This window comes from Mus caroli, chromosome 7 (genome assembly GCF_900094665.2).
Source record: "Mus caroli chromosome 7, CAROLI_EIJ_v1.1, whole genome shotgun sequence".
In the NCBI taxonomy this organism is placed as follows: Eukaryota; Metazoa; Chordata; class Mammalia; order Rodentia; family Muridae; genus Mus; species Mus caroli.
Genome location: NC_034576.1, coordinates 127,707,475 through 127,731,353, shown reverse-complemented (window position 1 = coordinate 127,731,353; position 23,879 = coordinate 127,707,475). Strand labels below are relative to the sequence as shown.

The window sequence follows — 23,879 nt, the reverse complement described above, 5'->3', positions numbered from 1 at the left end:
CAGGTGCTGTAGGATGAAGGAGCTAGCTATTTTTTTAATGTCAGAATTTGTACATATATCCCAGTCCAATTCACACGCTCAATCCTACTTCCTCTGTGTTAGAAGCATGGTGGGAGAAGTGGAGCACCCACAGAGGGAGGGGAGGCTTGACCCTCTTTTATGGGTTTTTATAGCTTGCTTTTGCAAGCTTAAAACAAAAAATGCAGAGGCAGAGTTCATAAATAGAGATATCTGAAGAGTTAGGGGGCCAGGCTGAAACAGCCTGCGTACTGCCCCATCCCTGGAAGTCACCAGTATCAGACCCTCAGCTTCCCTGGGCTGTAAGCAAACCTCCACAGCAGATAAATAACAACGGTCAGGCTAGATCCAAGAATCTCTCAGCAGCTGAATCTGGGCATGGATGTTTGTCTAGTCACCACAATGTCTTTTTGTTTTTTATTTTTTGTTTTTAAATATACTATCTTTTCAGCCAATGGTTAAAACTTAGGTGATATTACATCTTAAAATCCAAAGTTCTGTTCTCTTGTGAAAACTGAAAGATGTAGTGTGCAAGGCCTGTCATCCTGCCTGGCAAAGTTCTCAGGAGCCAAGAGCAGAAGCTGCCAGATGGCACAGGGGCCCTCCTGTTCCTACTCCTACCTTTCCTGGTTAGCTCCCTGCAGCTGTGATCAAGTCCAAAGTCTAGGGGATTGGCCCCTTCAGCAAAGTTTCAGAAAAGCAAAGGCTCACATGTCAGATCAAGAGAGCAAAATCATTACTGATGAAGCTAACAAAAATGTACTTCACATGCTAGACTTTTGCCTTGGTCTTTGCACATATATAATTCTTATAAATACTGTAAATAGGGAGATATTGTTAGTGTGGGTTTTGTGTGTTTGGGAGGGTAATTCTTGGGGTTTGTTGTTATTGGTGTTGTTTTGTTATTTTTTTAGACAGGTTCTCATGCAGCCTAGACTGACCTTGAACTCCCAATCCTTCTGCTTCCACCTTCTACACTGGGATTATAGACCTGCACCACCATGCCAAGCTCAGCAGTAGCATGCTCAGTTCTGTTTTATATACAGAGGAAATCACATGCTCTGTGAAACTAGCAAGCAGGTCTTCACAAAAAAATGAGGATTCCAGAGTATGCAGAGCAGGCTTGGGAGTCACAAGGCTCTAATGGGTCAGCTGTAACAGAAACCTTGGCCATGCAAACCTCACAATTTGTGACCCCTACCTAGAATCCTCTGAGCACTAAGACAATTCAAGACCCCAAAAATGGAACTCTGGAATAGAGCCATTAAGTTTCTTCCAGCTTCTCTCCCAGGTTACATTGATAATCCAGAAAACATCTGTTTGCCAGGCCTCAGCATATAACACCAAAGTGGGTCTCCACTTCCACTGGGAATAAGGCATGACGCCAGTCTTGCTACAGCCTGGTGGGAAGCCTCAACAGGAAGAGGTAATTCTGCATGCCAGGGCCTATCACCACAGTGGGAGTGACTTGAAAGGGTGTAGCTGGCTAGGAATGCAGCACAGGCAAGACAGAAAGCTGGGAAAGAATGTGACTTGCTCCAGAGTGGACAGATGCCTGGAGTGGCTCAAGAGAAATCTCAGGTGCCTACAGGGAAGGCCTCTATGTGTCATGAAAGGTCTTGAAGGCTCTTGAAGGCCGCTGCCACCAGCCAGAAGGTCTTAGTGCTCAGAGGATTCCAGGCAGGGGTCACACATTGTGAGGTCTGCATGGCCAAGGTTTCTGTTACAGCCGCTCCATCAGCACATATCCAAAGTTAACGGGGCAGGCACATGTAGTTTAAGTAGGTACAACCCTCATATACTCTTGTTTGAATGCTTGGCCATAGGAAATGGCATTATTAGGAGGTGTGTCATTGTTAGAGCAGATGTGGTCTTGTTGGAGGAAGTGTGGGGGCAGGCATAGAGGTCTCCTGTGTTCCAGCTATGCTGGGTGCAGAACAGTCTCTCCTTGCTGCCTTCGGATAAAGATGTAGAACTCTTCAGCTCTTTCTCCAACACCGTATCTGCTTGCATGCTGCCATGCTTCCTGCCATAACAATAATGGACTGTACCTCTGAAACTCTAAGCCAGCCCCAATGAAGTGTTTTCCTTTATAAGAGTTGTCATTGCCATCTATGGTCATGGTGCCTCTTCACTCAACAAAACCCTAAAATACTACTGTTCATCACTAGAGGACTGAGCCTGAGTAACAAGGCAGCCTCAGTGTACCCAAAGCCCCTCATTATGAGAATGGAACATCCAGGAATTCATGTGGAATCAATTTTGAATGAGAAAATATAGCTATGAGCCCAATACAGCCTAGTATAAAACCTCTGGGCAGGAGTGGATGTCTCAACGTAGTTGGGGGCTGAAGAAATTTTCCAAATAAGGTGACACATCCATAGGTCACTTGTGGCTACATGGGCCAGGCTTTTCAAATCCCCACAAGACACTGGGAGTTCATACTTCTTTTGTTTTGCTTTTTGAGATGAATATGGCTATGTAGCCCAGGCTGATCAGAAACTCAAGACTCCTGCCTCAGCCTCCTGTGTTCTGAGACAGTGTATGCCGCTCTGCTTACCTGGCAGTCATTAGCTCCTCAGTTTTAAAGTACTTAGAATTAGCTCCTTGTTCCTTCTCAACAACTCTCTCCTACTTGGGAACAGAGGCAGAGGGTCGCCCCCTGTGAGTGCAAAGCCAGTTAAACTGAGCATAGAAAGTTAGCTCCACAGGGGAGCTTCCCCAGGAGCGCTTCTTCGTGGTGGAGAAGCTGGTGACATTCTACAGCACAGTTTGCTAAAGCCACTCACTGTTCTACAGCCTTCTAGGTTTAACAGAAGATGAGCACAATCACAGTGACATATTGAGCCATCTAGGAATTAAATCAGATTGGATCCTCTATGGCAGCAGCTGGCAAACTGGCTCTGGACAGGGCCAACAGTAAGTTATTTTGGCTCCAGAGACAATATATTCTCTGCTAAAACCAGTCAACCCTGCCGTTGCATCATGAGAGAGCAGCCATTCATGATATGGATAGGACTGGGCAGAGTTGTGTTCCAATAAAACTTTATTTACAAAAGCAAGCAGTGGGGCAAAATGCTTTGGGAAGAGAGATGGTCTTTGCTCTCTCCTAGACTCCTATGGTGAATTGACATCATTCATTTGTCTAGCTTTCTCACAGCCTGTGAGTTCATCAGGGCAGAAACTATCTTATCTTTTTTCAGGTACTATTTATAGCATAATATAAATGCAACACTCCAAAGGGATCTTCATAGGTGTTCACAGCCATAGGGTAGCAGGATTGTGACTACAGATACTGGGGTCTCAAGCAAGTGAGAGACATGAGGTCACTAGGTGGCACTGGAAAGGACAACTCTCAGGTAATTCTCATGCAGAATCCCAGTCCAGTATCATCAGCTTCTTGATATTCAAAGCACCCCAGTAAGTTGTTGAGAAATTTCCCCATTTTTCAATGCTGACAAATACTGCAAGAATATAAAAAATTACAAGCCAAATAAACACGTCTGTGGGATGACTGATTCCAGTGTTACTCTGAAGCCTTGGAGATGCAGAATCCATCTGCTACTTCTTGTATGTGCCTGTTTGCCTGTGTGGGTGCATGTGTGTGCACCTGCATCTGCAGGCCGGAGGTCAATCTCGAGTCTTTCGGCAGAGGCTATCCATCTTTCTTTTAAACTACATTTCTATTTATTTTGTGTATATACGTTTGTGTGTTTACACATGGAAAGCAAAGAACAACTTACTACAGTAAGTTCTCTTCTACCATGTGGGTCCTAAAGATCAAACTCAGGTTGCCATGCTTGGCAGCAGTTGTCTTTTGCTGAGCCATCTCACCAGCTCAGACAGGATCTTTCTTTCCAGATAGGCTCTCTCCCTGGTGGGGCTCACTGAGAATGCTAGGTTGGCTGGGCAGCAAGCCCTAGGGATGGATCTATGCCACCAGCATTTTATGTGGATTGGGGGGTTAAACCTAGACTCTTACACTTACAAGGCAACGCTTACCAGCTGATTACACTTACAAGGCAACGCTTACCAGCTGATTTGCTGCCTCTCCTTTTTATTTTTTATTTACACATATGTCTGTGCACACCATGTATCTTCAGGTGCTAGCAGAGGCCCGAAAATAGTGCCAGATCCCTGGAACTGGAGTAATGGGAGGTGACTCTACCCAACACAGGTGCTGGGAACCAAACTCTCTGGAAGAGCAACAAGTGCTTTCAGCCTTTGAGACATTTCTTCACCCTTACATCTCCATTTAAGACTGAGCATTAGTCCAGTGAGGTGGCTCAGTGGGTAAAGCACTCACTGTCAAGCCTGATGACCTGACTTTTTATTTTTCATGGTAAGAGAGACACCTCCCCCCTGCCCAGTTGTCCTGACTCCAGGAGTGCTATGTCTCTCTGTCTCTCTCAGTCTCTCTCTCTCTCTCTCTCTCTCTCTCTCTCTCTCTCTTACACACACACACACACACACACACATACATTTTTTTTTAAAGCAACGTCCTTTTAAAAAAAAATCACCTTTACAGAAAAGATTCTATCTGTTTTGTTTGGTTTTCATTTCCCTTTTTGTGGTATTAGGGAGGAAACCCAGTGCCTAGCACATGCTGGTACTGAGCCCCCGGGGTTGATTGGGGTGGGGGAAATCTGAAAATGGCAACAAAGCTAAGAAAGATGATATGTACCTCAACCTGGAGAATCAGGAGTTCAAAGTCATCCTCACTGTGCAGTAAGTTCAAAGCCAGCCTTATGCCATGAGACACTATCCAGAGAGAGAGAGTTGTAAATGAATCCCCACATACCCCTCAATGGAATTCAGTCTTACTCATTTTGCCATCTCTAGATCCTGCTGCACAAACACTGATGTTGAATCACTACCATAAATGCCATAAAAACAAGCAGAACACATCTGCCAAGTTCCTAGAAGCTAAAGTGATAGGGTAGAGTAAATCCAGGGATATAAGAGAAAAGGCACCTGAAGAAAGGAGGAAGCAAAGAAGAGAGCAGACACGTGGCACAGAAGGCACATATTTATTTTGCCAGCTGAAGACCAATCTTCTGGTGATCTCATGCTTGCTTTAAGTAACAAGAAAAACAGAAACATCCCTAGGAACCGGGCACCCACACAAGACGTGAACTCCTGCCCTGGTGACTGGCAGTGCACTCACAGGAAAGCCTCCTGGCTCATCACTGCCTGCTCTGATTTTTGGGATCATCTAGACAAGGTAGGCAAAATTTCAACTTGACATTATTAATCTCTAAGAAAGTTTGCTAAGCAAACGATTGGTATCAACAGGGGAAATGTTGAATATTTGCTTCCAGGGCAGCAAAGACAAATGAACCAACTTTAAAATCCTTCCTAATGGCACTGATGGGGTTAGCTGTTCTCTAATTATCATGTTCCCCAAAGACCGAGAACAATTGTTTTTTTCTTAACCATCTCACTGGAGAAATTTTGACTTTAATACAAAGATGAACATTTTCATAGGCAGAGGATGCTTGCAAGGCCATTTACCTTCATGAGCATTAAAAACAAACAAAACAAAAACAGGAAACAAATTTCTTCTGAACAAAGAGTACACTAGTTACAAAGATTATCCTGTGTTGGAGACTGCTGGTGGATCAGGGGTTCAAGGTCATCTTCCCTTACAAATCTAGTTCCAGGTCAGAATAGACTACAGGAGACCTAATCTTAGGGAGAGAGGGAGAAAGAGAAGGGGAAGGTAAAGTGGAAGAGAGAATGCCCGTTCTTTAGCAACAGTGTGCAAGTCGTCTGTCCATCTGCAGGCACCAATCCCATCAGCTACCACTAAGAATACTTTGTTTTCCTTGTTTGAGACAGAGGTGGGGGATGGGAATGGGTGGTGGGGCACTATTAGCCTAGGCCTGAACTCACAATTTCACTGAGATTATAGTGTGCATCCCCACACCTGGTCTAGAAATATTTCACCATCATATGTATCTCATTGACAGAAAAACAGACTCAGGGATGGAACAGTTGAGATGGCAGTCGAGAGCTACTTAGACCAAATCTAGGAGCATCACCCAAACTAACAAAACAGGACAGCCTTAACCAAACCCACAGGCCAGATAAAAGCAGGCAGAGCAAACTGCAGAATAAAGCACAGCCCGGCTTGGGGAGACTTGTTAGACATTTAAACTATGTGTTCAGGAAGCAAATGGTTTTCTAATCAGGCCACTAGCTTACCTAGTTGGCTAGAATCACAGTTCACTTACAACATGCTGCTCTTCAACAACAGATCCGACACAGGTCTATAATGATTAGGTGTAAAAATTCCAGGTACAGCCGGGCGGCGGTGCACGCCTTTAATCCCAGCACTTGGGAGGCAGAGGCAGGCGAATTTTTGAGTTCGAGGCCAACCTGGTCTACAGAGTGAGTTTTAGGACAGCCAGGGCAATATAGAGAAACCCTGTCTCGAAAAAACAAAACAAAACAAAACAAAACAAAACAAAACAAAACAAAACAAAAAAAACAAAAATTCCAGGTACAATAGCACTAGGGAGGCAGAGGCAGGCAAGTTGAAGCTAACTTGGTCTACATAGTGAACTTCGGGCCAGCCATGGCTAGCTACATAGTGAGCGTCTTGGATCCCTGACCTTCATGGTGGTCCTATGAGCACGCCAGGACACACAGGCCCTTACACATTTAAACAAAATAAAAATTAGATTGGAAAAGAGGATGTCTTAAGGTTAAGTCTAATCTTAGGGCAAATACCTTCCTAGAGTAAAGCACTCCTCGTGCATCCTAGCTTAAAATGCAGATTCCTCTGTGGCTATAATCATGCTCTAGGAGTGCAGAGGTGCCGAGGGAGTCACTTCTCAAAACATCCTGTAACATCTCAATGTGTGTCCACAGATCCTGGGCAGTGGAGGGGCTTATGAATGCAAAGTGATTTCACCACAACACTGCAACTTCTGGGCTACATTCTGACTGACAGGGCAAAACAAAAACAAGCAAAGATGCCTTTAGCGGGAATCCAAGCCACAGTTTCAAACATTATAAAATGGCTGTTTCCTTACTGATACGTACTTTGTGACACAAGCAAACAAATGCAGGATAACCTTCACCGATTAGCCAGGTGACGCTGTACACACTTTTATCCCAGCATTTAAGAGGCACAAGCAAGTATATCTCTGCAAGTTCAAGGCCAGGTTGGTCTACATAGTGAGCTTCCAGGACAGCCAGAGTTACATAAAGAGGCTCTGTCTCAAAAACAGCAAATAATTATTTTCTAAACTCTCGGCCCAAATGTATCATTTTAATATTTCATGTGAAAAAAATGGAAGTATGCATCAAGAAATTCTGTTACAAGTCAAGAACAACAGTTCGTCCCAGAAGCGCCAGGCAATGATGGAAGTCACCAGATGAACTAATAGTATCTTGGAGAGACTATCATTTTGACTTTTATAAACAAGACACAAATTGACTCTTTTGATTTGAGGATTTGGCAGATATTTTCTCAGACACAAATGGAATGAGCCTGTCACCAGGGAAACGACGATTTGTTGCCAATGATAAAACCAGTTTTCAAGGGAAGGTAAGTAGCAAGGAGCTTCCAGTGCTTTAGAGGTTTCCAGGGGTTTAATCTCTTTCTTACAAAACAGAGAAGATGGTGACAGTAATAATATGACTCATTATTCTGGGTTTTTTGAGATAAAATTTTTTTTTACTTACACTGTAACCCAGGATGGCCTCAAACTTGGGCTTTTCCTGTCTCTGGCTCCCAAGTGCCAGGATTACAGGTGTGAAACTCCTAAGTAATTTTTTTCTTGTTCTCCCTTTCTTTCTTTGATACCGGATAATTTCTAATGTCATCATTTAGAGGATTTGAATGTTATTGAGCCAGCTTTTTCCAAATGACCAATAGCCAAAGCTATAAAATTGAATATGGGGAAAATAGCCCATAGATCAAAGGGCATGACAGACAAATGGAATTTATTATACGAGTCCCAAGTTCACTAACCTCATTATGATTAACCTTCTAGAAACTGTCACTTGCTAAGTTTTGATGTGCTGCCAAAGTGTCTACAGCTATCTGAAGAGGTAATACTATTCATTTCCCCATCCACTTACGTATGGGACTATCTGTTCAAATTCATTAGCCAAAAATAGCATAGTTCTTGTAGAAGTTAGGATCCTAGAGCACAGGAGGTCAGCTTCCTCCTGTTGGCTCTTTGAGACAAGATCTCACTATATAGGTCAAATTGGCCTGGAAGCCTCAGCCTCCACATGCTGGGATAACAGGCATGCAGTCCCACGTGCATCTGGCTTACATATTTCCTATTAAGCTAGACATGGAGATTGGAGAAAATGTAAAATAAGCCATGTATAGTTATCATGCCAATAATTGTAATCAGGAGACTGAAGCAAGAGGTTCAAAAGTTCAAAGCTAGTCCAAGCAATTTTCTGAGACTTTGTCTTAAAAGGGGTGGGACAGCCACTTGGTATACAGTTCAGCCTGGGGCAGTTGCCTAGAACAAGTGAGATCTCCAATTTAATCTCTAGCCCTAAAACAGTAAAAGGAAAGCTGGGCAGTGGTGGCGCACACCTTTAATCCCAGCACTTGGGAGGCAGAGGCAGGAGGATTTCTGAGTTTGAGGCTAGCCTGGTCTACAGAGTGAGTTCCAGGACAGCCAGGGCTACACAGAGAAACCCTGTCTTGGGAAACCAAAGGGAAGGCAAAAAACAAAAGGTAAAAGGAAAGAAAAGGAGAAAGCCAGTTAAATGGCATGACAGCATTTGCATGTAATCCCAGCACCCTGGAGGCTAAGGCACGAGGATTGGGAACTCAGATTCATCCTTGTCTACACAGCAAGTTTGAAACTAGACTGAGTTACATTAGACCCTGTCCCAAAACAAAAATCACAAAAATCACAAAATCAAGAAGGGAAAGAAAGGGAGAGAGGAAATAGAAAGCTATTACTTTTTTTTTTTTTTTCTATTTGGAGGAGGGGTACACACAGCTATCTTCACTTAGAAGATCTAAGTTCAGGAGTAAGAGTTTCCTGTTTCTTGTTTCTCGTTTGTTTAGAGACAGGGCCTCCCCGAGTAGCTTAGCTTTGGCTGACCTGGCACTCACTTTGTAGAAGAGGCCATCCTCACAGAGATGTCCTGAGGGCTGGGGGAAGAGGCATGCACCACCACTCTTGGCCTGAGGTTAGTTCTAAGTGAATAAATGTTTTGAAATTTTGCATTTATGTGGCAGCATCACAGATATAATACACACTTATATTGCTTAAAGGTCTTGTAAAGGAAAGGCTTAAAGGAGTCCAAGGACTCCTAGATTTTAAGAACTACTGTTCGACAGCAGCACAGGGCAAACTGATAAAATGCATTTTTTATAGTGCCTCGAAGACAAAGGCACTCTTTAAGCCTATGTAACACATTCAATGGTAACATGTCTTTCCATGCTACATCCACTGGCTTTCACAGCAATGCAGAAGGAAGGGGCAGTAAGGAACTGTGAAGCAGCACAGACCCTTCCAGTCTCCACAGACATCAGTGTCCCCATCTGAAAAGCTGGATATCAGAACGGCTATTCCCAGGGAGCGTCTGAGTGTCCACAGTGATTCTAACCAGGCTGCCTTTAGCCTTATGACTGACTAACTGGCTATCATAGTTTGAGACTTGCTCCTAAAAGCAATCTGCTTCTGTACAGATTGGCAACTGGTTTATCAGTCACAGCCCACCAAACTTGCCCCTGTAGACATGTGCACTGGCAAGCTCTGGAATGGAAGGCTTCTAAAAAAATCTTTTTCAGATTTTAAACTCCCAAAATTCTACTTCAGACCCATCGTCTTACTCATGCTGTCTCTTGATTAGCTATTTGACTTTGGCCAGGCAAAGTGGCCTGCCTTGTCTTAGCCTCAGCTCCCTCGCCTGTAATATAAGTGACTATCCCAAAGGATTGCTGTGAAACGTTTGCACTAGTCAGTAGCTACAGAAACCCTGGCACCGAACAGTACTCAGTTCACGTGAGTTATCAACAATACCAAAGCACATAAAAGTCTTCCCAGCCGTTTCCCTCCACTCCTGATGCTCCAGTAGCTGACAAACGTACTCCCAAGGGACACGCTTACCGCCAACCAACTTCGACATTCCCATCGCCCATCCCAGAACCCCCGCAATCCTCCTCACGCCTCCCCCGCGCCAATCTCTTCCCCGTCCCCCCTCCCTAAGTCTGAGAGAGGGACTCCTACAAAACCACTCCCAGCCGTGGTCCCCATCCCGCACCACCAGAACCTTCCCCTCAGGCTGGACACCATCTTGGGCCGGGGTCCCTGTGGCTAGGCGTTCCTCCCTGAGACACCTCCGAGGGATGAGGGACGGCCGCCCAACCTCCCGGCGGGGCCCACGGACACTAACCGTCCATCCCTAGAGGCGGCGGTTCCGGCCTCCCGAACCGGAAGCGGCCCTGACAGTGTTTGCAGTTCCCCTGGTTACTACGGGGTTCCGGACCAATGGAGGAGGAACTCTGTTCATTGAGCCCGCCCTCGAGTAGCGTGACGTCACGGCGGAGCGCTGGGACTCCCCCTCAGTTCTCCCTAGGCCTCGGATCGCTGTACGCAGGCGCATTGTGCCCTGGCCTCGGCGGCGAGGTGCGCAGGCGCCCCGGGCGCTGCTAACTGAAGCGGCCATGGACGCGCTCGAGTCGTTGTTGGACGAGGTGGCCCTGGAGGGGCTCGACGGCCTGTGCCTGCCCGCGCTGTGGAGCCGCCTGGAATCCCGCTCGCCTGCCTTCCCATTGCCTCTGGAACCCTACACGCAGGAGTTTTTGTGGCGGGCTTTAGCCACGCACCCGGGCATCAGTTTCTACGAGGAGCCGCGAGAGCGACCTGACCTGCAGCTCCAAGACCGGTCAGCCACCAGGGGTGGGGCGAGGGCTGAGAGCCTGGAGCGGGGCAGGATGGTGCGATGCAGAGCGGGGACCGTGGGACGTGGGGGATGGGCGCGGGAGGCGAGCAAACCTGAGCTCTCTGCGCCCTAGCAGGCCGGAGTAGATGAGCTGGGGGATGGGGTATCCGCTGTGACCGAACTGTTTCCCAGTGTGTTAAAGGAGCGAGTCTAAAGAGTTCCTTTAAGTTGGGTGATAGGACGGGAGTAGGAAAGTGGTTAAAAAGTGGGACTAGGTGAGGTCCTTCAGGGACCTTTAGGGAGCGTTCGTTATGAAAGCTAAGGCAGCTCACTGGAGGTCTGCACAGCACCGAATAGCAGTGAAAAAGTAGCTGAGGTAGACTGGGCGCTTCCCATAAGTGGGTTCCAAGACCCAGTTCTGGAAGCGACAGAACTCAGTTCCGCGACACTGAGCGAGACACTATTGTCTTTTCATTTTACAGAGGAGGAAACTGACGCCGAGAGGTTAAGGGATTAACCTTAGGTTTAGTACAGGATTCAGGGATTGCTAAATGCACTTTTCCCTTCTCCTGTCTGTCCTTCTCCAGGAGCAGAATCCAGCTCCTTGCATGCTCTGCCCTTAGCCTCAGCCCACCCCTTACTCCCCTTTACAAGGTTTTGTTAAGAAAGGGCTGACAAACTGGTGTTGCACGCCTTTAATCCCAGCACTTGGGAGGCAGAGGCGGGCGGATTTCTGAGTTCGAGGCAAAGGCTACACAGAGAAACCCTGTCTCGAAAAAAAAAAAAAAAAAAAAAAAAAAAAAAAAAAGAAGAAGAAAGAGCTGACAATACAGTCCAGTATGATTTCATATCATACCCTCTTGCCTCTGCACCCTAGCACTTGGGTTACAGGCATGCCCTACCATGCCCTACCATGCCCTGCAAGCTGGAACTCTTAAGCTATATTATGAAGGTCAGAGGAGGTTCTAGAGGTAATAATGAACCAGATAAGTTTAGATTTAGGCGGCCACTTGGCAGAGTGCTCAGAACAAGCTACACCAAGTAGAATAGCTTAACGGGAGAGAAGTGAACTGCATGCACCTGAAGAGTACGCTTGGAAGCAGGGAGTGATCGTTGCCACTTACGTGTGGTGTGGAAAGTTTTACAACACCCTGAAGAAGCGGGTATTCTGAGAGAAAACGAGGCTCAGGGGGTGAAGTGGTCATCCACTAGGATTCCAGGAAATTTAGGTCCAGGATCTACTCTGCCCTTGACTAAATTTGTCTGAGAAAGAACCTGTGATTATCTAGTCCACTTGATGAAGCTGTCCTTTACTATAAAGACAGAGGGAAGTCTCTGAAGGGGGAGTGAGGCTGGTGACAGTGAAGCTGAGAGTGGCAACCAGTCAGGGACTGTTGGGGATGGGAATGAAGAAAGCATAGGATCAAGACATCCCAGGTAGCCTAGCCTAGTTGCACACACCTGTACTCCCTGCAGGCAGGCCCCAGCAGGAGGGTCTGAAATCAAGGCCAGCTCCAGTTATATGGTGATTATTAAAAGGCAGTGGTGGCCCACGCCTTTAATCCCACTTGGGAGGCAGAGGCAGGTGGAGTTTTGAGTTCGAGGCCAGCCTGGTCTACAGTTCCAGGCAAAGGCTATACAGAGAAACCCTGCCTCGAATTCTCCCCTGCCCCCCCCCCCCAAAAAAGACAGTCCAATGGTCATGGCAGCACATGACTTTGGGCAGAGGCAGGCGATCTTTGAGTTCGAGGCCAGCCAGGTCTACAGAGTGAGCAGGACAGCCAGGGCTACACAGAGAACCTCATTCTTAGAAAACCTAATTAATTAATTACAAAATAAGTAAAAAAAAAAAAAAAAAAAAAGGCATGTTAGTAAGACAGTCCGGAGAATTTGGTGTTTGGTGATACGGAGTGTGGAAAGACAGAAATGAAAGTCTGTGTACTTGGTGTCTGCTGCTGAAACAACCTGAATGAACACTAATCCCCTCTCCAGAGTTGGGGGGAAGAGCAACTCTAGGGGAGTTGCTAACTGCATTTCCAGTCTGCTGTGAGTATGTGAGTATAAGAGGTTCTGTTTAGTAAGGAGAATGCTGGTGGGTAAAGCAGCCAGGGGGAGGGGCTGGGTTAGACGTTTGTGAATCATTCTGGGCACTTGGTAATCAAGAGATCATCCCCAGGAGAGTGTTGTGATTGGACACCTCCTGAAACTACACCTACATTTCAAGACTGGATAGAGGAGACTGCACCTTCAACCAAGATTAAAGTGTGGGTGGAGAAGGAAAGAGCCGGCCACAGTGTGTGCTGGGAAATTGATGGTTATATAGGACAAAGTTCACAGAAAGGAACAGTTTTCTAAAAATTTTAAAAGTACAGATGTGGCGTCTCAGTTACACTAGAGGAGGATGCTAGCCAGGCTCCAAAGGCAAACAGTACCTTACCTTGATTCACCCGCTGAAAGAAGGAAACTCATAGATGCCGGCTGATAAGAGGCAGCTGAGCCTGGGTGCTTGGCTCCAGGGATTTGATGGGGGTTGGGGGGCAGGAGGGAGAGACAGGCCTCTTTGAGCTCATGGAATTTGAGATGCTTGGTAGACTGCAGAAGACATTGAATTGTTGGGGGAGGGGAAGGAAGAGGAACCAAGGGGCTTGGGATATCTATGGCTTGGCTAGTGTGGGCAAGGCTCCAAGTTCCATCCCACAACCACAAAACAAAACACAAGCCTAGGCCTTCAAAGATGAGAATTGTTTCCATGCAGGCAAATATCAAAACCATAAAAGTGGATAAGGGAACTGAAGAGATGACTAAAGAGAGAACGCTGTCAGAGGAGGACATCCTTGGTAACTTAGAGACCAGAAACTTGATCTGGAGGGAAAGAAAAAGGCTCTGGCCAGCAGGGTGGATCCAGTCTCTGATTGTGGATGTGTTTGGATCCTAGAAAGGAGTTTTGTTTTTCCTTTCTTTCCTTTCTTTTCTGAAATAGATAAGAACCTGGGCTGGAGGTAGAGCTCCATGGAGTTAAGTCTTAGAGCTGTGTACAGCAGGTATGGTGGAATTCCACCTGTGATTCCAGCATGCAGAAGGTAAAGCAGGAGGATCAAGGCTTCAGGATCATTGTTGGCTATGTATCGAGCTCAAGCTTGCCCAGGAGACCCTATCTCAACAGAAAGGCAAAAACCTGCTTGTCAGGACAACTGTAGGACAGGCATGGTGGTGCTGGCTTGTAATCCTCGTATTCAGGAAGCTGAGGCAGGAGCAGTCCAGGCTGCAGAGAATTAAGAAGAAAACGGCTGCACTTGTGAGAGACAGGACTGAGTAACCTTCCCTGTTCTTCCTTCCGGTCTCTTTGGGGACTTGGCAGAAGATGCCAGGTGCGTGTTATTGCTGAAGCTGAGTTGGAGTTTTTAATATATGCATTTTCCTCCCTAGATATGAAGAAATTGACTTGGAAACTGGAATTTTGGAGTCCAGGAGGGACCCAGTCACTCTGGAGGATGTCTACCCCATTCACATGATCTTAGAGAACAAGGATGGCATCCAGGGCTCCTGCCGATACTTTAAGGAGAGAAAGGACATCACCAGTAGCATCAGGAGCAAGTGCTTGCAGCCTCGATGTACAATGGTAGAAGCCTTCAGCAGGTAATTCTTGGAGGAGACACCAGGTTCTCTGTGTCCCTCTTCCCCTCCCTTTTACTTCTGCTTCCTGGAGATCTGACTCCTGTCTGACACTGTAACTTTTGAGATCCCAGTCAGCAAGCCCTTAATCCCTGAGATGAAGCATTGCCCCTGAGCTTCCTGTATTTTTGTTTTTCTTCCTGATCCTCCTCAGCTTTTTGGTGAGTTCCCTGTTCCTCCCACCCTGTCAAGTGTTAGCTGTCCCCAGGTGTCTCATGTAGTGTTTCAGTTATGAGCCCCTCATATGTCCTGGTGGTTGTTTTCCTCCATCTCAAACCTGCTTCTCCCTCTCATCTTTGTCCTGGTCAGAGGCATTCTCATGAACCAGGCTGTTAAGTCAGAAACTTAGGTCTCTTCCTAGGCTGCCTCTCTCTGAGATGTCTACACTCAGTTGTCAGTCATGTCCTGCTGACATATCTTTCTAAATTTGTCTCCAGTAATGCAGAAGTCTCTTCACCATACTGGTATGGTCTCTCCTCTACCTCGTATAACGACTGGAGGTTTTCCTGAGATGGAGATGTGATGGATGCATGGTCTTTGAGTTGCTCACAGCCAGGGTTTTGAACAGGCCACATGTCATCCTCAGGCAAACTTTGCCCAGACTGAAGTTGTATTTATTTTAGAGATGACTTCATTGCTAGCATCTAGAAACATGGATTTCCAGTAGCTCTTAAAAAACCCACACAAGTTATCTTTATGAAAGACTGGTTCTTACAAGCAGCATAGGGCACAGTTTCCTTCAGGTAAGCTGGGTACCAGCCACTCATTTTCCACACCAGTGATCTTGTTCTCATTTGCCACCTGTTCTGTTCACTATGGCCCAGCGGCCCCTTGTGTCCTTGTCCCTGCCTGACAAGCTCTCCCACTTAGCCACCCTCAAGGGGTTGTTTTCCCTGTACTTCAGGTGGAACCTGTCAGGCCCCCTTGTTTCTGAAGGGAAAGGTGGGTGCTGTTGTGTGTGCTTAGAATGTTCTGCCCTCACCCCAGCATCTATCCCAGCTTTATCCACACCCCTCATTAAGTGTCTTGGCTGCCCAGGCACCATCAGTTAGTTAACTGTGGTCTGGTGAGAAAAGTGTGACACGGTGAACAGTTAAGGGCATTTGGGTCTCCAAAATTAGACCATTTGCAGCAAGGCCATTGAATTGTGCCAAAGTCACTTCACATGTTTGTTGGCAGCATTCTTCCTTTACCAGGAGACCATCAGCTTCCCACTGGTAGAGTCTCTTCTCTGTGCTCCACACTGAACTTCTCAAGTCACACAGGTGCTTGGCAGAGTTAGTACATGTAGTTTACTTCTCCTGTTAGGCCATCCTACCTGGGTTAGAAGTTGAGGCTTCAAATTGAGAGTTTCCGGCCATGCTGACCTTGTGAGCCTCTCTTAGCTGTCTGGTTGCTGCCATTTCACACCAGCCATGCCACCTCTGGTATCTTCCAGAGCTAGCCTGCCCTGTCAATGGGCAGGGCCTGCTTTCTTGCCCTTCACCTTCCCGCCCGCCTCCCTGCTGGCTCCAGAGGTTTCCATGGTGTGCTCCCACTGCTGACCACTGATGCTTTTGCCGAAGCTTTCTGCCCAGAGCTATTCTGTCTGGAGTTAGATCCCATGATGTGCTTGTTCATTTTTTGGCTTTTCCCTTATGAACTTTTTAAAGGTAGATTATTGTTTTTTACTTATTTGTCCTGGCAACATATACTCTGTTCAGCATCTGTTCACCAAAATGATGGCCACAGTCACAAAATAATGTGCAGTATCAGGAGTCATGGGACCAGTGGCTGGGCAATCTTAATGCAGATGAAATTGGGAGCATCCAGGATGGTATGGCAGTCAGTCCTCAACACAGCTGCTGGCCTGATGATAATAAAGGGTAGGAATTGACAGGAGGACAAGATTGAATAAGAAACAAGCTTGTTCTTGTGTTTGCAGTCATTTACCCAGCTGGCCTCTTGTAGTTTCTCTTAGTAGGCCTGTTTTCAGCGGGAAAAGGCTTAGGTCTAAGTCTTTCAGGATGGACTGTATATATAGACTTGGCACATGCTATACCACACATGTTACAAAGACAACCTCTTTCCTGTTGTTTGCTTGGAGAAACAGAATCATCTAGTAGGTGCAAGAGCATAGAAAACCGTGACTAAGCAAAGAGTACTTGGGCTGCTGAGACCTCAGGACCAGATGTTAGGAAACAGCAGAACAGAAAGGAGCCAAAGTGGCTTCAGAGGAGAGGGATGAAAAGCCATGCCTCTGTAAATCCTTGGTGTCACTTTCATCCGGAAGAGGGCAGTCCTCCAGTTCAGTCACTTGGAGCCGAGCAGTGAGTGAGGGCTGGGTCTCTCTGAGGCTGGGCCAAAGTGTGAACAAAGCAGCTCAGAACACAGGTGTAGGCCAGGCATGGAGAAGTGAGGGTTGGCTGTAGTGTGATGATACACAGTGTGTTAGCTGCCTTTGTCACTGCTGGGATAGAGGACCTTGCAGAAAACAGCTTAGCAAGAATTTATTTTGTCTCTTGGTTTAAGAGGGTACAGCTTGTGCCTCATGTTCAGGAATGCATTGTAGGAGTATGAGGCTGTGCACATCTGGACAAATCATGAGACAGATAGATGCTGGTGCTCAACTGGCTTTCTCCTTGTTTCTTTTTATTCAGGATGCCTGGGGGATGGTACAGCCCACAGTGTTCAGGGCAAGTCTTCTCCACTTAGTTAATCCCCTAGAAAAAGCCCTCATAGACACTTTCAAAGGTGTGTTTCAGTAATGTTCTAGCTACTAACTAACCCTGTCAAATTAACACTTGCAATTAAAAATTAAACATTACACATACTATGGACCCAGACATCCCAGCACAGAAAATCATACTCTTTAAAAAAATAACTCTAAAGTATGTACACACACACACAAAGCTGGTGTTGGTGGAGATCAAAAGAGGACATCACATACCCTGGAGTTTCAAGAGGATGCTGAGAACTCAAAGCTCAGATCTTCTGTGAGAGCAGCAAGGGCTTTTAACCATTGAGTTGTTTCTCCAGCCCCTAAAGTACTCTACTTGAGACTGCAACTTCACCAGTGGTCTCCTTCCTTTTCAGAGATTCTGAGTGTGTCGTGTGTGCCAGCTTAAGTCTGTGACCTCTGTCCTCAGCATTCTAGTGCATCTGAGGCTACAACTTCACCAGTGGCCTCTCTAGGCCTCTTTTTAAGGAGACTCTAGCTCTGCCACAGTACAAAGCCTCAGCTGCTCTTCATGACCTCCTCATGCCTTCTAAACCAATACCACGTGGAAGACTCTTAGACGTTGATGTCAGCTTCCAGCTTGGGATGCAGCCTTGGCCCCCTCTGGACTGCTTCTTCTGTGTGTTTGCTCTGAAAAGAACTCCCCAAAAGATTTTGCCTGAGTGATGTTGGTCTCTTACTTAAAATCATAGCTTATTCTCAGCACCAGTTAACCAGCATCTGTTGTCCTGGTAAACCAAAGGTTTTACTTCCACAGACTCCTAATCCAAATATCATACGAATGGCCTCAATAATCTTGGCTTCCCTATGAAATTCACAAGTCAGGCCTCCATTGGCTGGATTGCTATTTGCCTTGTCTTCCAGGTTCCCACAGCAACTCATTAAACTCAGAGCACTCAAGGGCTATTCTGCCCACAGCTCTAAAATCCTCCATTTTCCTCAAAACAGTCCAAGGCATAGCAGCTTCATGGTCAAGTTCATCTCAACAATGCCCTCTTCCTGATACCAACGTCTGTCCTAGTTTGTTTCTCTGCTGTGTTTACACCCGGTGAACAAGGTCACAACTTGCCTCCAGTGACAGTACTTAAGGAGACAGACAGTATTACAAAGGCTGTTGCCAAGAGTACTAAGTACTCTGAAGAATCTGGGTGTGGTTGGGATGGGATTAACATCTTCTGGAAGCCCTGACAGTTCTGATACAGTTCTGACAGCTGAACTGAGATCTGACTCTGGGATCAGGAATTATCTAAAGTCCATGAGAACCACAGCCAAGCAGTAACTGTGAAGCTATGTAAAGATGGAGGCCCTTGTAGATAGAAGGCAGACTATTGAAAGATGTGCATAGTCAATTCTATGATGGTGAGGTGTATGAATGTATCTTGGTGTGTTGAGCCAGGAAGAAAGCATAGCCTTATCTGTCAGCTTATAGCAGTTCTGACTCTGAACTTGTGAAGCAGAACTGGGGTTCTGTGAATGTCTCAGAAGTCGCTGAAATGACTGGTTCTTGTGCCTTGGTTTCCTTACTTACTGATTCTGCATTGCATTGTGGCTTGCAGGTGGGGTAAGAAGCTCATCATTGTGGCTTCCCAGGACATGCGATACCGGGCCTTGATAGGCCTAGAGGGGGATCCTGATCTGAAGCTTCCTGATTTCTCCTACTGCATTCTGGAGCGCTTAGGTCGATCCAGGTGGCAAGGAGAGCTGCAGCGAGACCTTCACACCACTGCTTTCAAGTAAGAGCTAGGCTAGTGTCGCCACTTTAATTTACACAGCCGTTTTTACTACACTCTAAATGCAAAGGCCTGCTGCTTTGTCTTCCCCAAAGCACGGCTTTTTGTTTCAGGCCATTGCCTTTTCTCTTAAAGCTATCAGGCTAAGCAGTGTGTATGCTTGTATTCATGTACAAGTGAGAAACTACATTGTAAGGATAAAGCTGCCAGTAAAAGTGAAGTAGCCACTCTCTTCTCCTGCAGGGTTGATGCTGGGAAGCTTCATTATCACAGGAAAATTTTGAACAAGAATGGGCTCATTACCATGCAGTCACATGTGATCCGATTACCTACTGGAGCCCAGCAACACTCCATCCTCCTACTCCTTAACCGGTTTCATGTGGACAGGTATGGCTGGGAGAAAACACTTAGTTACTTTTCTGTTGTAGAGGCCAAAAGCTAAAGCTTTTTTAAAAGATATTTTATATTTGTTTCTGATGAAAGTATATTCTGCTCATTTAGAAATCCTAGCAATTATACAAAAAGGAAAAATACTACCCAATGATAGGAACTGTTAATTAACATTTTGTTGAAGAGTGAAGGAAATTTGAAGTAAACCTAATTTGATAGGGTACAGTGGCAAAGTTGTTGAATTTTTGTCAATCTCAGATTGAATGTATTTCAGTCATACAGTCTAATAATTATCCTATATGGTCACACAGTGAGGTTATAAGAAATGGTCAAAAGATGGAAAGGTGCCATTTTAGCTGGGTATCATAGTCTCACTGGTATAGAGTGCTGGTGAAAACAAATACATTGTCTTAGGGTTTCTATTGCTGTGAAGAGGCACCATGACTACAACAACTCTTATAAAGGAAAATATTTTGGGAAGGCTGACTTACAGTTCAAAGGTTTAGTTTATTATTGTCGTGGCAGGAAAACAGCAATATGTAGCCAGTCCTGGAGAAGGAGCCAAGAGTACTACATCTTAATCTGCAGTCAGCAGAAGGAGACTTACTGATTAGACTTGAGCATATAGGAGATCTGAAAGCCACCTCCACCATGACACACTTCCTCCAACCAGGCCACACCTTTTCCAACAAGGCATACCTTGTATTGCCACTCCCTAACATATGAGTCTATAAGGGTCACCTATCCAAACCACCACACATGTTCCCTTCTAAGGACCAGAGAATCTGGGAGTGAGCAAACATGTTTTTTTCTCATTCTTCTTTACAGTTGGAATGAGTAATTAACCTAGGAAAGGGTTGTACTGCCTGCCTAGTCTTTATAAGAAAAGTGAAAGCCAGGATGGGTAATAGCCAAGCAGGTACAGGACCTAGAAAAGCATCCCTAAGTTGCATAAGCTTCAAATGCTTAGGTTTGGTCGCCAGTACTCTGTGGTAGAGGTGGGCAGTACCAAGAGGCATTTGGAAAGCAGGAAAACAGACACATCCCTAGACCATAACTGATTCTCCTCTAGCTGATTGTCAGAACCCTGCTTTTTCCCTTCCTTGGCTAGATGCACTCTAGAGAGGCAAGTGTGTACTCCAGAGTAAGTGTAACTTCAGATTTTAACGCTCACTGCAGTACGTGTGACTTGACATAAGGTAGATACCGGGTGCAGACTATAGACTAGGCATCCAGTAAAATTCATGCCTGTATTCCTGTCAGACATCTGTTATTCTGCGTGCCTTCACACCTGTACACTGTCAGAATGTATGTCACAAGTCCACCTTGCCAACTCTACCATCTCAACCTGTGTTTTGGAGAGAATCGTGTTTTACAAGTTTTACATTTTAATGGCTCATACTGTATATTAGTGAAGTAAGTATATTGCCAAACTGTGACTGGCCTAGCTAGCATGGTGGCACATACCTGTTATCCTAGTACTTGAAAGGCTAAGGCATGAAGATCCTGAATTTGATGCCAGCTTGGATACAGAGTAAGACTGTCTCAAAAACCAAAACAGCAACAAAGACCTACTCAAGCAGAGGCCTGCGACTTACCAGGAGCCTAGATAGCAGAAGGGTTGGAGAGGATGCATAGGGCAGCATTTGAGCCACAGGAGAGAGTGCCGAGGGTATGTCAGCGCCTCTGTTTTACCTTTACGTCTTTCTTGGGCAGAGTGCCTGTACCTCTAACCTGCTATTTCCTCTTGTGTAAAGTGGCCATGACAGTGCTTCCCAAGTGCCAGAGCCAAGGGCAGTACCTATCTCTTCTTTATTCTTGTCCTCACTGGGGTACCATGCATGTGTTTTCTCTTCCTCTTAGACAAGGAGTCAAGCCATGCTGCCTCACACCCTTCCACAGACACAGGCTACATGGGCATTAGCTTCCTTGGAAGCCATTATCTCAGAAACATTTATCATGATACACCAGCTTCATGCTACAAAGGAAGTGGGCTTCGATCGGGTCAGTCACACCAGGGAAGCCAGGAGTAGAAATAGGAGAGGGCTTGGCGGAGTGAAGGGAGTGCAGCAGACATACAAAGGCTTCGAGCCTTAGACCTGGGTTTTGGAAAGCCTTCATCATGTCGGCACGCCACTCTTGGCCAAGTGTCACCTAAGGCAGAACTTGAGAGGCCCCTAACCTTTAAAGTGCTATTAAAAAGTGAGGCCGTTAGAGATCGTTGCATTGATGTGTCTGCCCTAGAGTCTGGTTTGTACACTGTTACCATAACTTTGGACATGAATTGTCATCTCTAAAGATCAGGTGGTCTTCAGTGCTAGACTCCAGCAGGTAACTGGCTGGTGTTTCTTGCAGGAGGAGCAAGTATGACATCCTCATGGAAAAGCTATCTATGATGCTGAGCACACGGAGCAACCAGATTGAGACTCTGGGCAAGCTGAGAGAGGAACTGGTAAGTTTTTGAGGCAGGGCCCAGGTGAGCAGCTGCAAGCTGCATCTAACCTAGAGAGGTTAGAAAGGGATTCACTGAAGACTTGCAGCCCGATCCAGAGCCCAGCAAATGACCTTGTCTTTTCTTTTTTATTTTTGTAGTGCTAAGAATGGAGTTGAACATTAAAACCTCATGCCTACTAAGCATTTTACCACTGAGCTATATCCCCAGCCCTGGCCTTTTCTTCTTCACAGTGAAAAAATGCTGTTTTTCATTGAGATTCTTACCCTTGACTGACTTCATTCCCTCTGGGGTTTGCTCTCAGACCCACTGTCAGAGTTCATGGGGGATGATAAAAATTTGACATTTAGATTTTCTTTCATCATGAGACTTGTAATTTTACTCCTAATGGTTTTATGCTGAAGTAACAGGGAGGAAAAAACAATCGCTGACCTGCTCCGTCTCAGGCCCAGGAGTAGCAGCTATGAGGGGGTTAGTGTGAGAGGAAGCAAGCTCACGGTGACCCTGCTGCTGGCTGCCAGGGATAGTTCTCAGTGGAATGTTAGCCAAGAGCCAGTGTTAGACAGGGAGAAGAGACTGACCACCCTGGATGCTAAACCATGAAGCTGGAAGCTGCACATCAGAATTTGGGCAGTAATTAGTTCCTGAAGGTCTCTGATTACACCTAGCAGAACAGTCAGCAAGAGTCACCTGTGGTGTGCTAGTCTTTGATTTCATTGTGGACAGGAAGGCCTCTTCCTGTCATAAGAACCATTGCTTCCCTATCTCGGGCAGTAAACTGGCCTGGTGGTTTTGTTTTTTCACCTTGAGATTTCAGATAGAAGTTTATCTATGAGAGTTTAGGCAGGCCTGGCCCCACTGATACTCATGATGGCAACCAGCTGGAAGTGACCAGCTCCATCAAGTCCCTCAGCTTCCTGTTACCTCCCAGATCCTGGCAGAATCAATGCCTTTGCTGTCCCGAATACACTGAAGTTTGGGATAGAAGTGTATTTCTCTGTCTCAGTTGATCAAAAAATGGGAAATAAAAAAAAAAAAAAAGTAGAAAAAACCTTTCAGGAGACTTAAATAGAAGTGAGGAAAGTTGCTACAGGCTGAAGAAAGCCAATGTCTGCCCCTTTGTTCTTTTATGTTCTCTGTTTCTGTGTATTCTCTAGGAACTGGGACACTGCTGAACCCCTCCTTGAGGAACAGGAAGTGATAGTCTTGTTCAAGTTAGCACTGCTACGGCCCCACTGGTCTAGAACATTGTATCTTTGAGCACATGGCTCAGTGAGTGTTTTGAGTTAGAACTGGATCAAGGTGGCAGAAGTGGGTGAAGATGGCAGGTGGTCCTGTCATCAGGAGGGCTAGAGGATGAATGCACAGTGGGAGATGATGTAGCCCTAGACTGCTTACACCTGACAGCAATTCACAGAAGAGATAGGGCTCTTAGAAGCTAGCGGTGATTGTGTGTAGTGGTGGGTGAAGGGTGACAAAAGGGTTTTTAATGGCCTGGCTTAGACTAGAAGTCTAAGACTTAAGAGTCTAGAAGCCTTGGGTAGTACCTGTTTCAGTGGCTGCATGGAGAAGCCCAGGAAGAACCAGTGGTAGCATGAGGCACTAAGAGAAGGAGAGCATAGGCTGGGTCCTGGCCTGCAGGCCACCACTGCACTTTGAATTTGAGATGTATTTAGAAAGTGACACAATGGTGAGTGGTGACCCAGCCGGGATGTAAGAGGACTGACAGAATGTCTGAAGATACAACTCAGGCTTTTAGTTTGAGTGGCTGACCCTCAGGTAGACTAGAATGTGACAGCAGGTTAGGCTCTGGGATTCATGCTGGACTGCTGTGTGTTCTGTGAGCCAAGGGCAGAGTGTGGGTGAGGAGGGGCACTCTGTGGCCCGAGCCTGAGATTTATGGAGCAGAAAGGCTTTCTGGGTGTTCTCTAGAGATGTCTAGTCTGCAGCTGGCAGTAGATTCCAAGGAGAGCCAACCACACTAGCCTGTAGCTGAAGTGGGTGCTGGTCTTGTCGGGGCTTC

The 23,879-nt window shown here is 46.1% G+C and overlaps 2 protein-coding genes across 4 annotated transcripts in view; one reads left to right on the top strand and one right to left on the bottom strand.

Annotated features, from left to right (window-relative positions):
- The window catches only part of Kiaa0556 (KIAA0556 ortholog), a 169,960-nt gene extending 159,477 nt beyond the window's left edge, over window positions 1-10,483 (bottom strand). The window contains exon 1 of one of the 3 annotated variants that reach the window (XM_021167737.2): window positions 10,405-10,483. Coding sequence is in view for 1 of the 3 variants with exons in the window: in XM_021167736.2 (XP_021023395.1) it covers window positions 10,405-10,411 (7 nt within the window). In the remaining 2 variants the exon portion in view is untranslated. The remainder of the gene's footprint in view (window positions 1-10,404) is intronic. The other 2 variants (XM_021167736.2, XM_029479630.1) reach the window with 2 other exon arrangements.
- A 96-nt stretch (window positions 10,484-10,579) lies between these two features.
- Window positions 10,580-23,879, top strand: part of Gtf3c1 (general transcription factor IIIC subunit 1) — a 66,285-nt gene continuing 52,985 nt past the window's right edge. Inside the window, exons 1-5 of the mRNA XM_021166027.1 lie at window positions 10,580-10,896; window positions 14,320-14,529; window positions 18,841-19,017; window positions 19,258-19,401; window positions 21,760-21,856. Coding sequence (XP_021021686.1) covers window positions 10,676-10,896; window positions 14,320-14,529; window positions 18,841-19,017; window positions 19,258-19,401; window positions 21,760-21,856 — 849 coding nt within the window. The 5' untranslated portion in view covers window positions 10,580-10,675. The remainder of the gene's footprint in view (window positions 10,897-14,319; window positions 14,530-18,840; window positions 19,018-19,257; window positions 19,402-21,759; window positions 21,857-23,879) is intronic.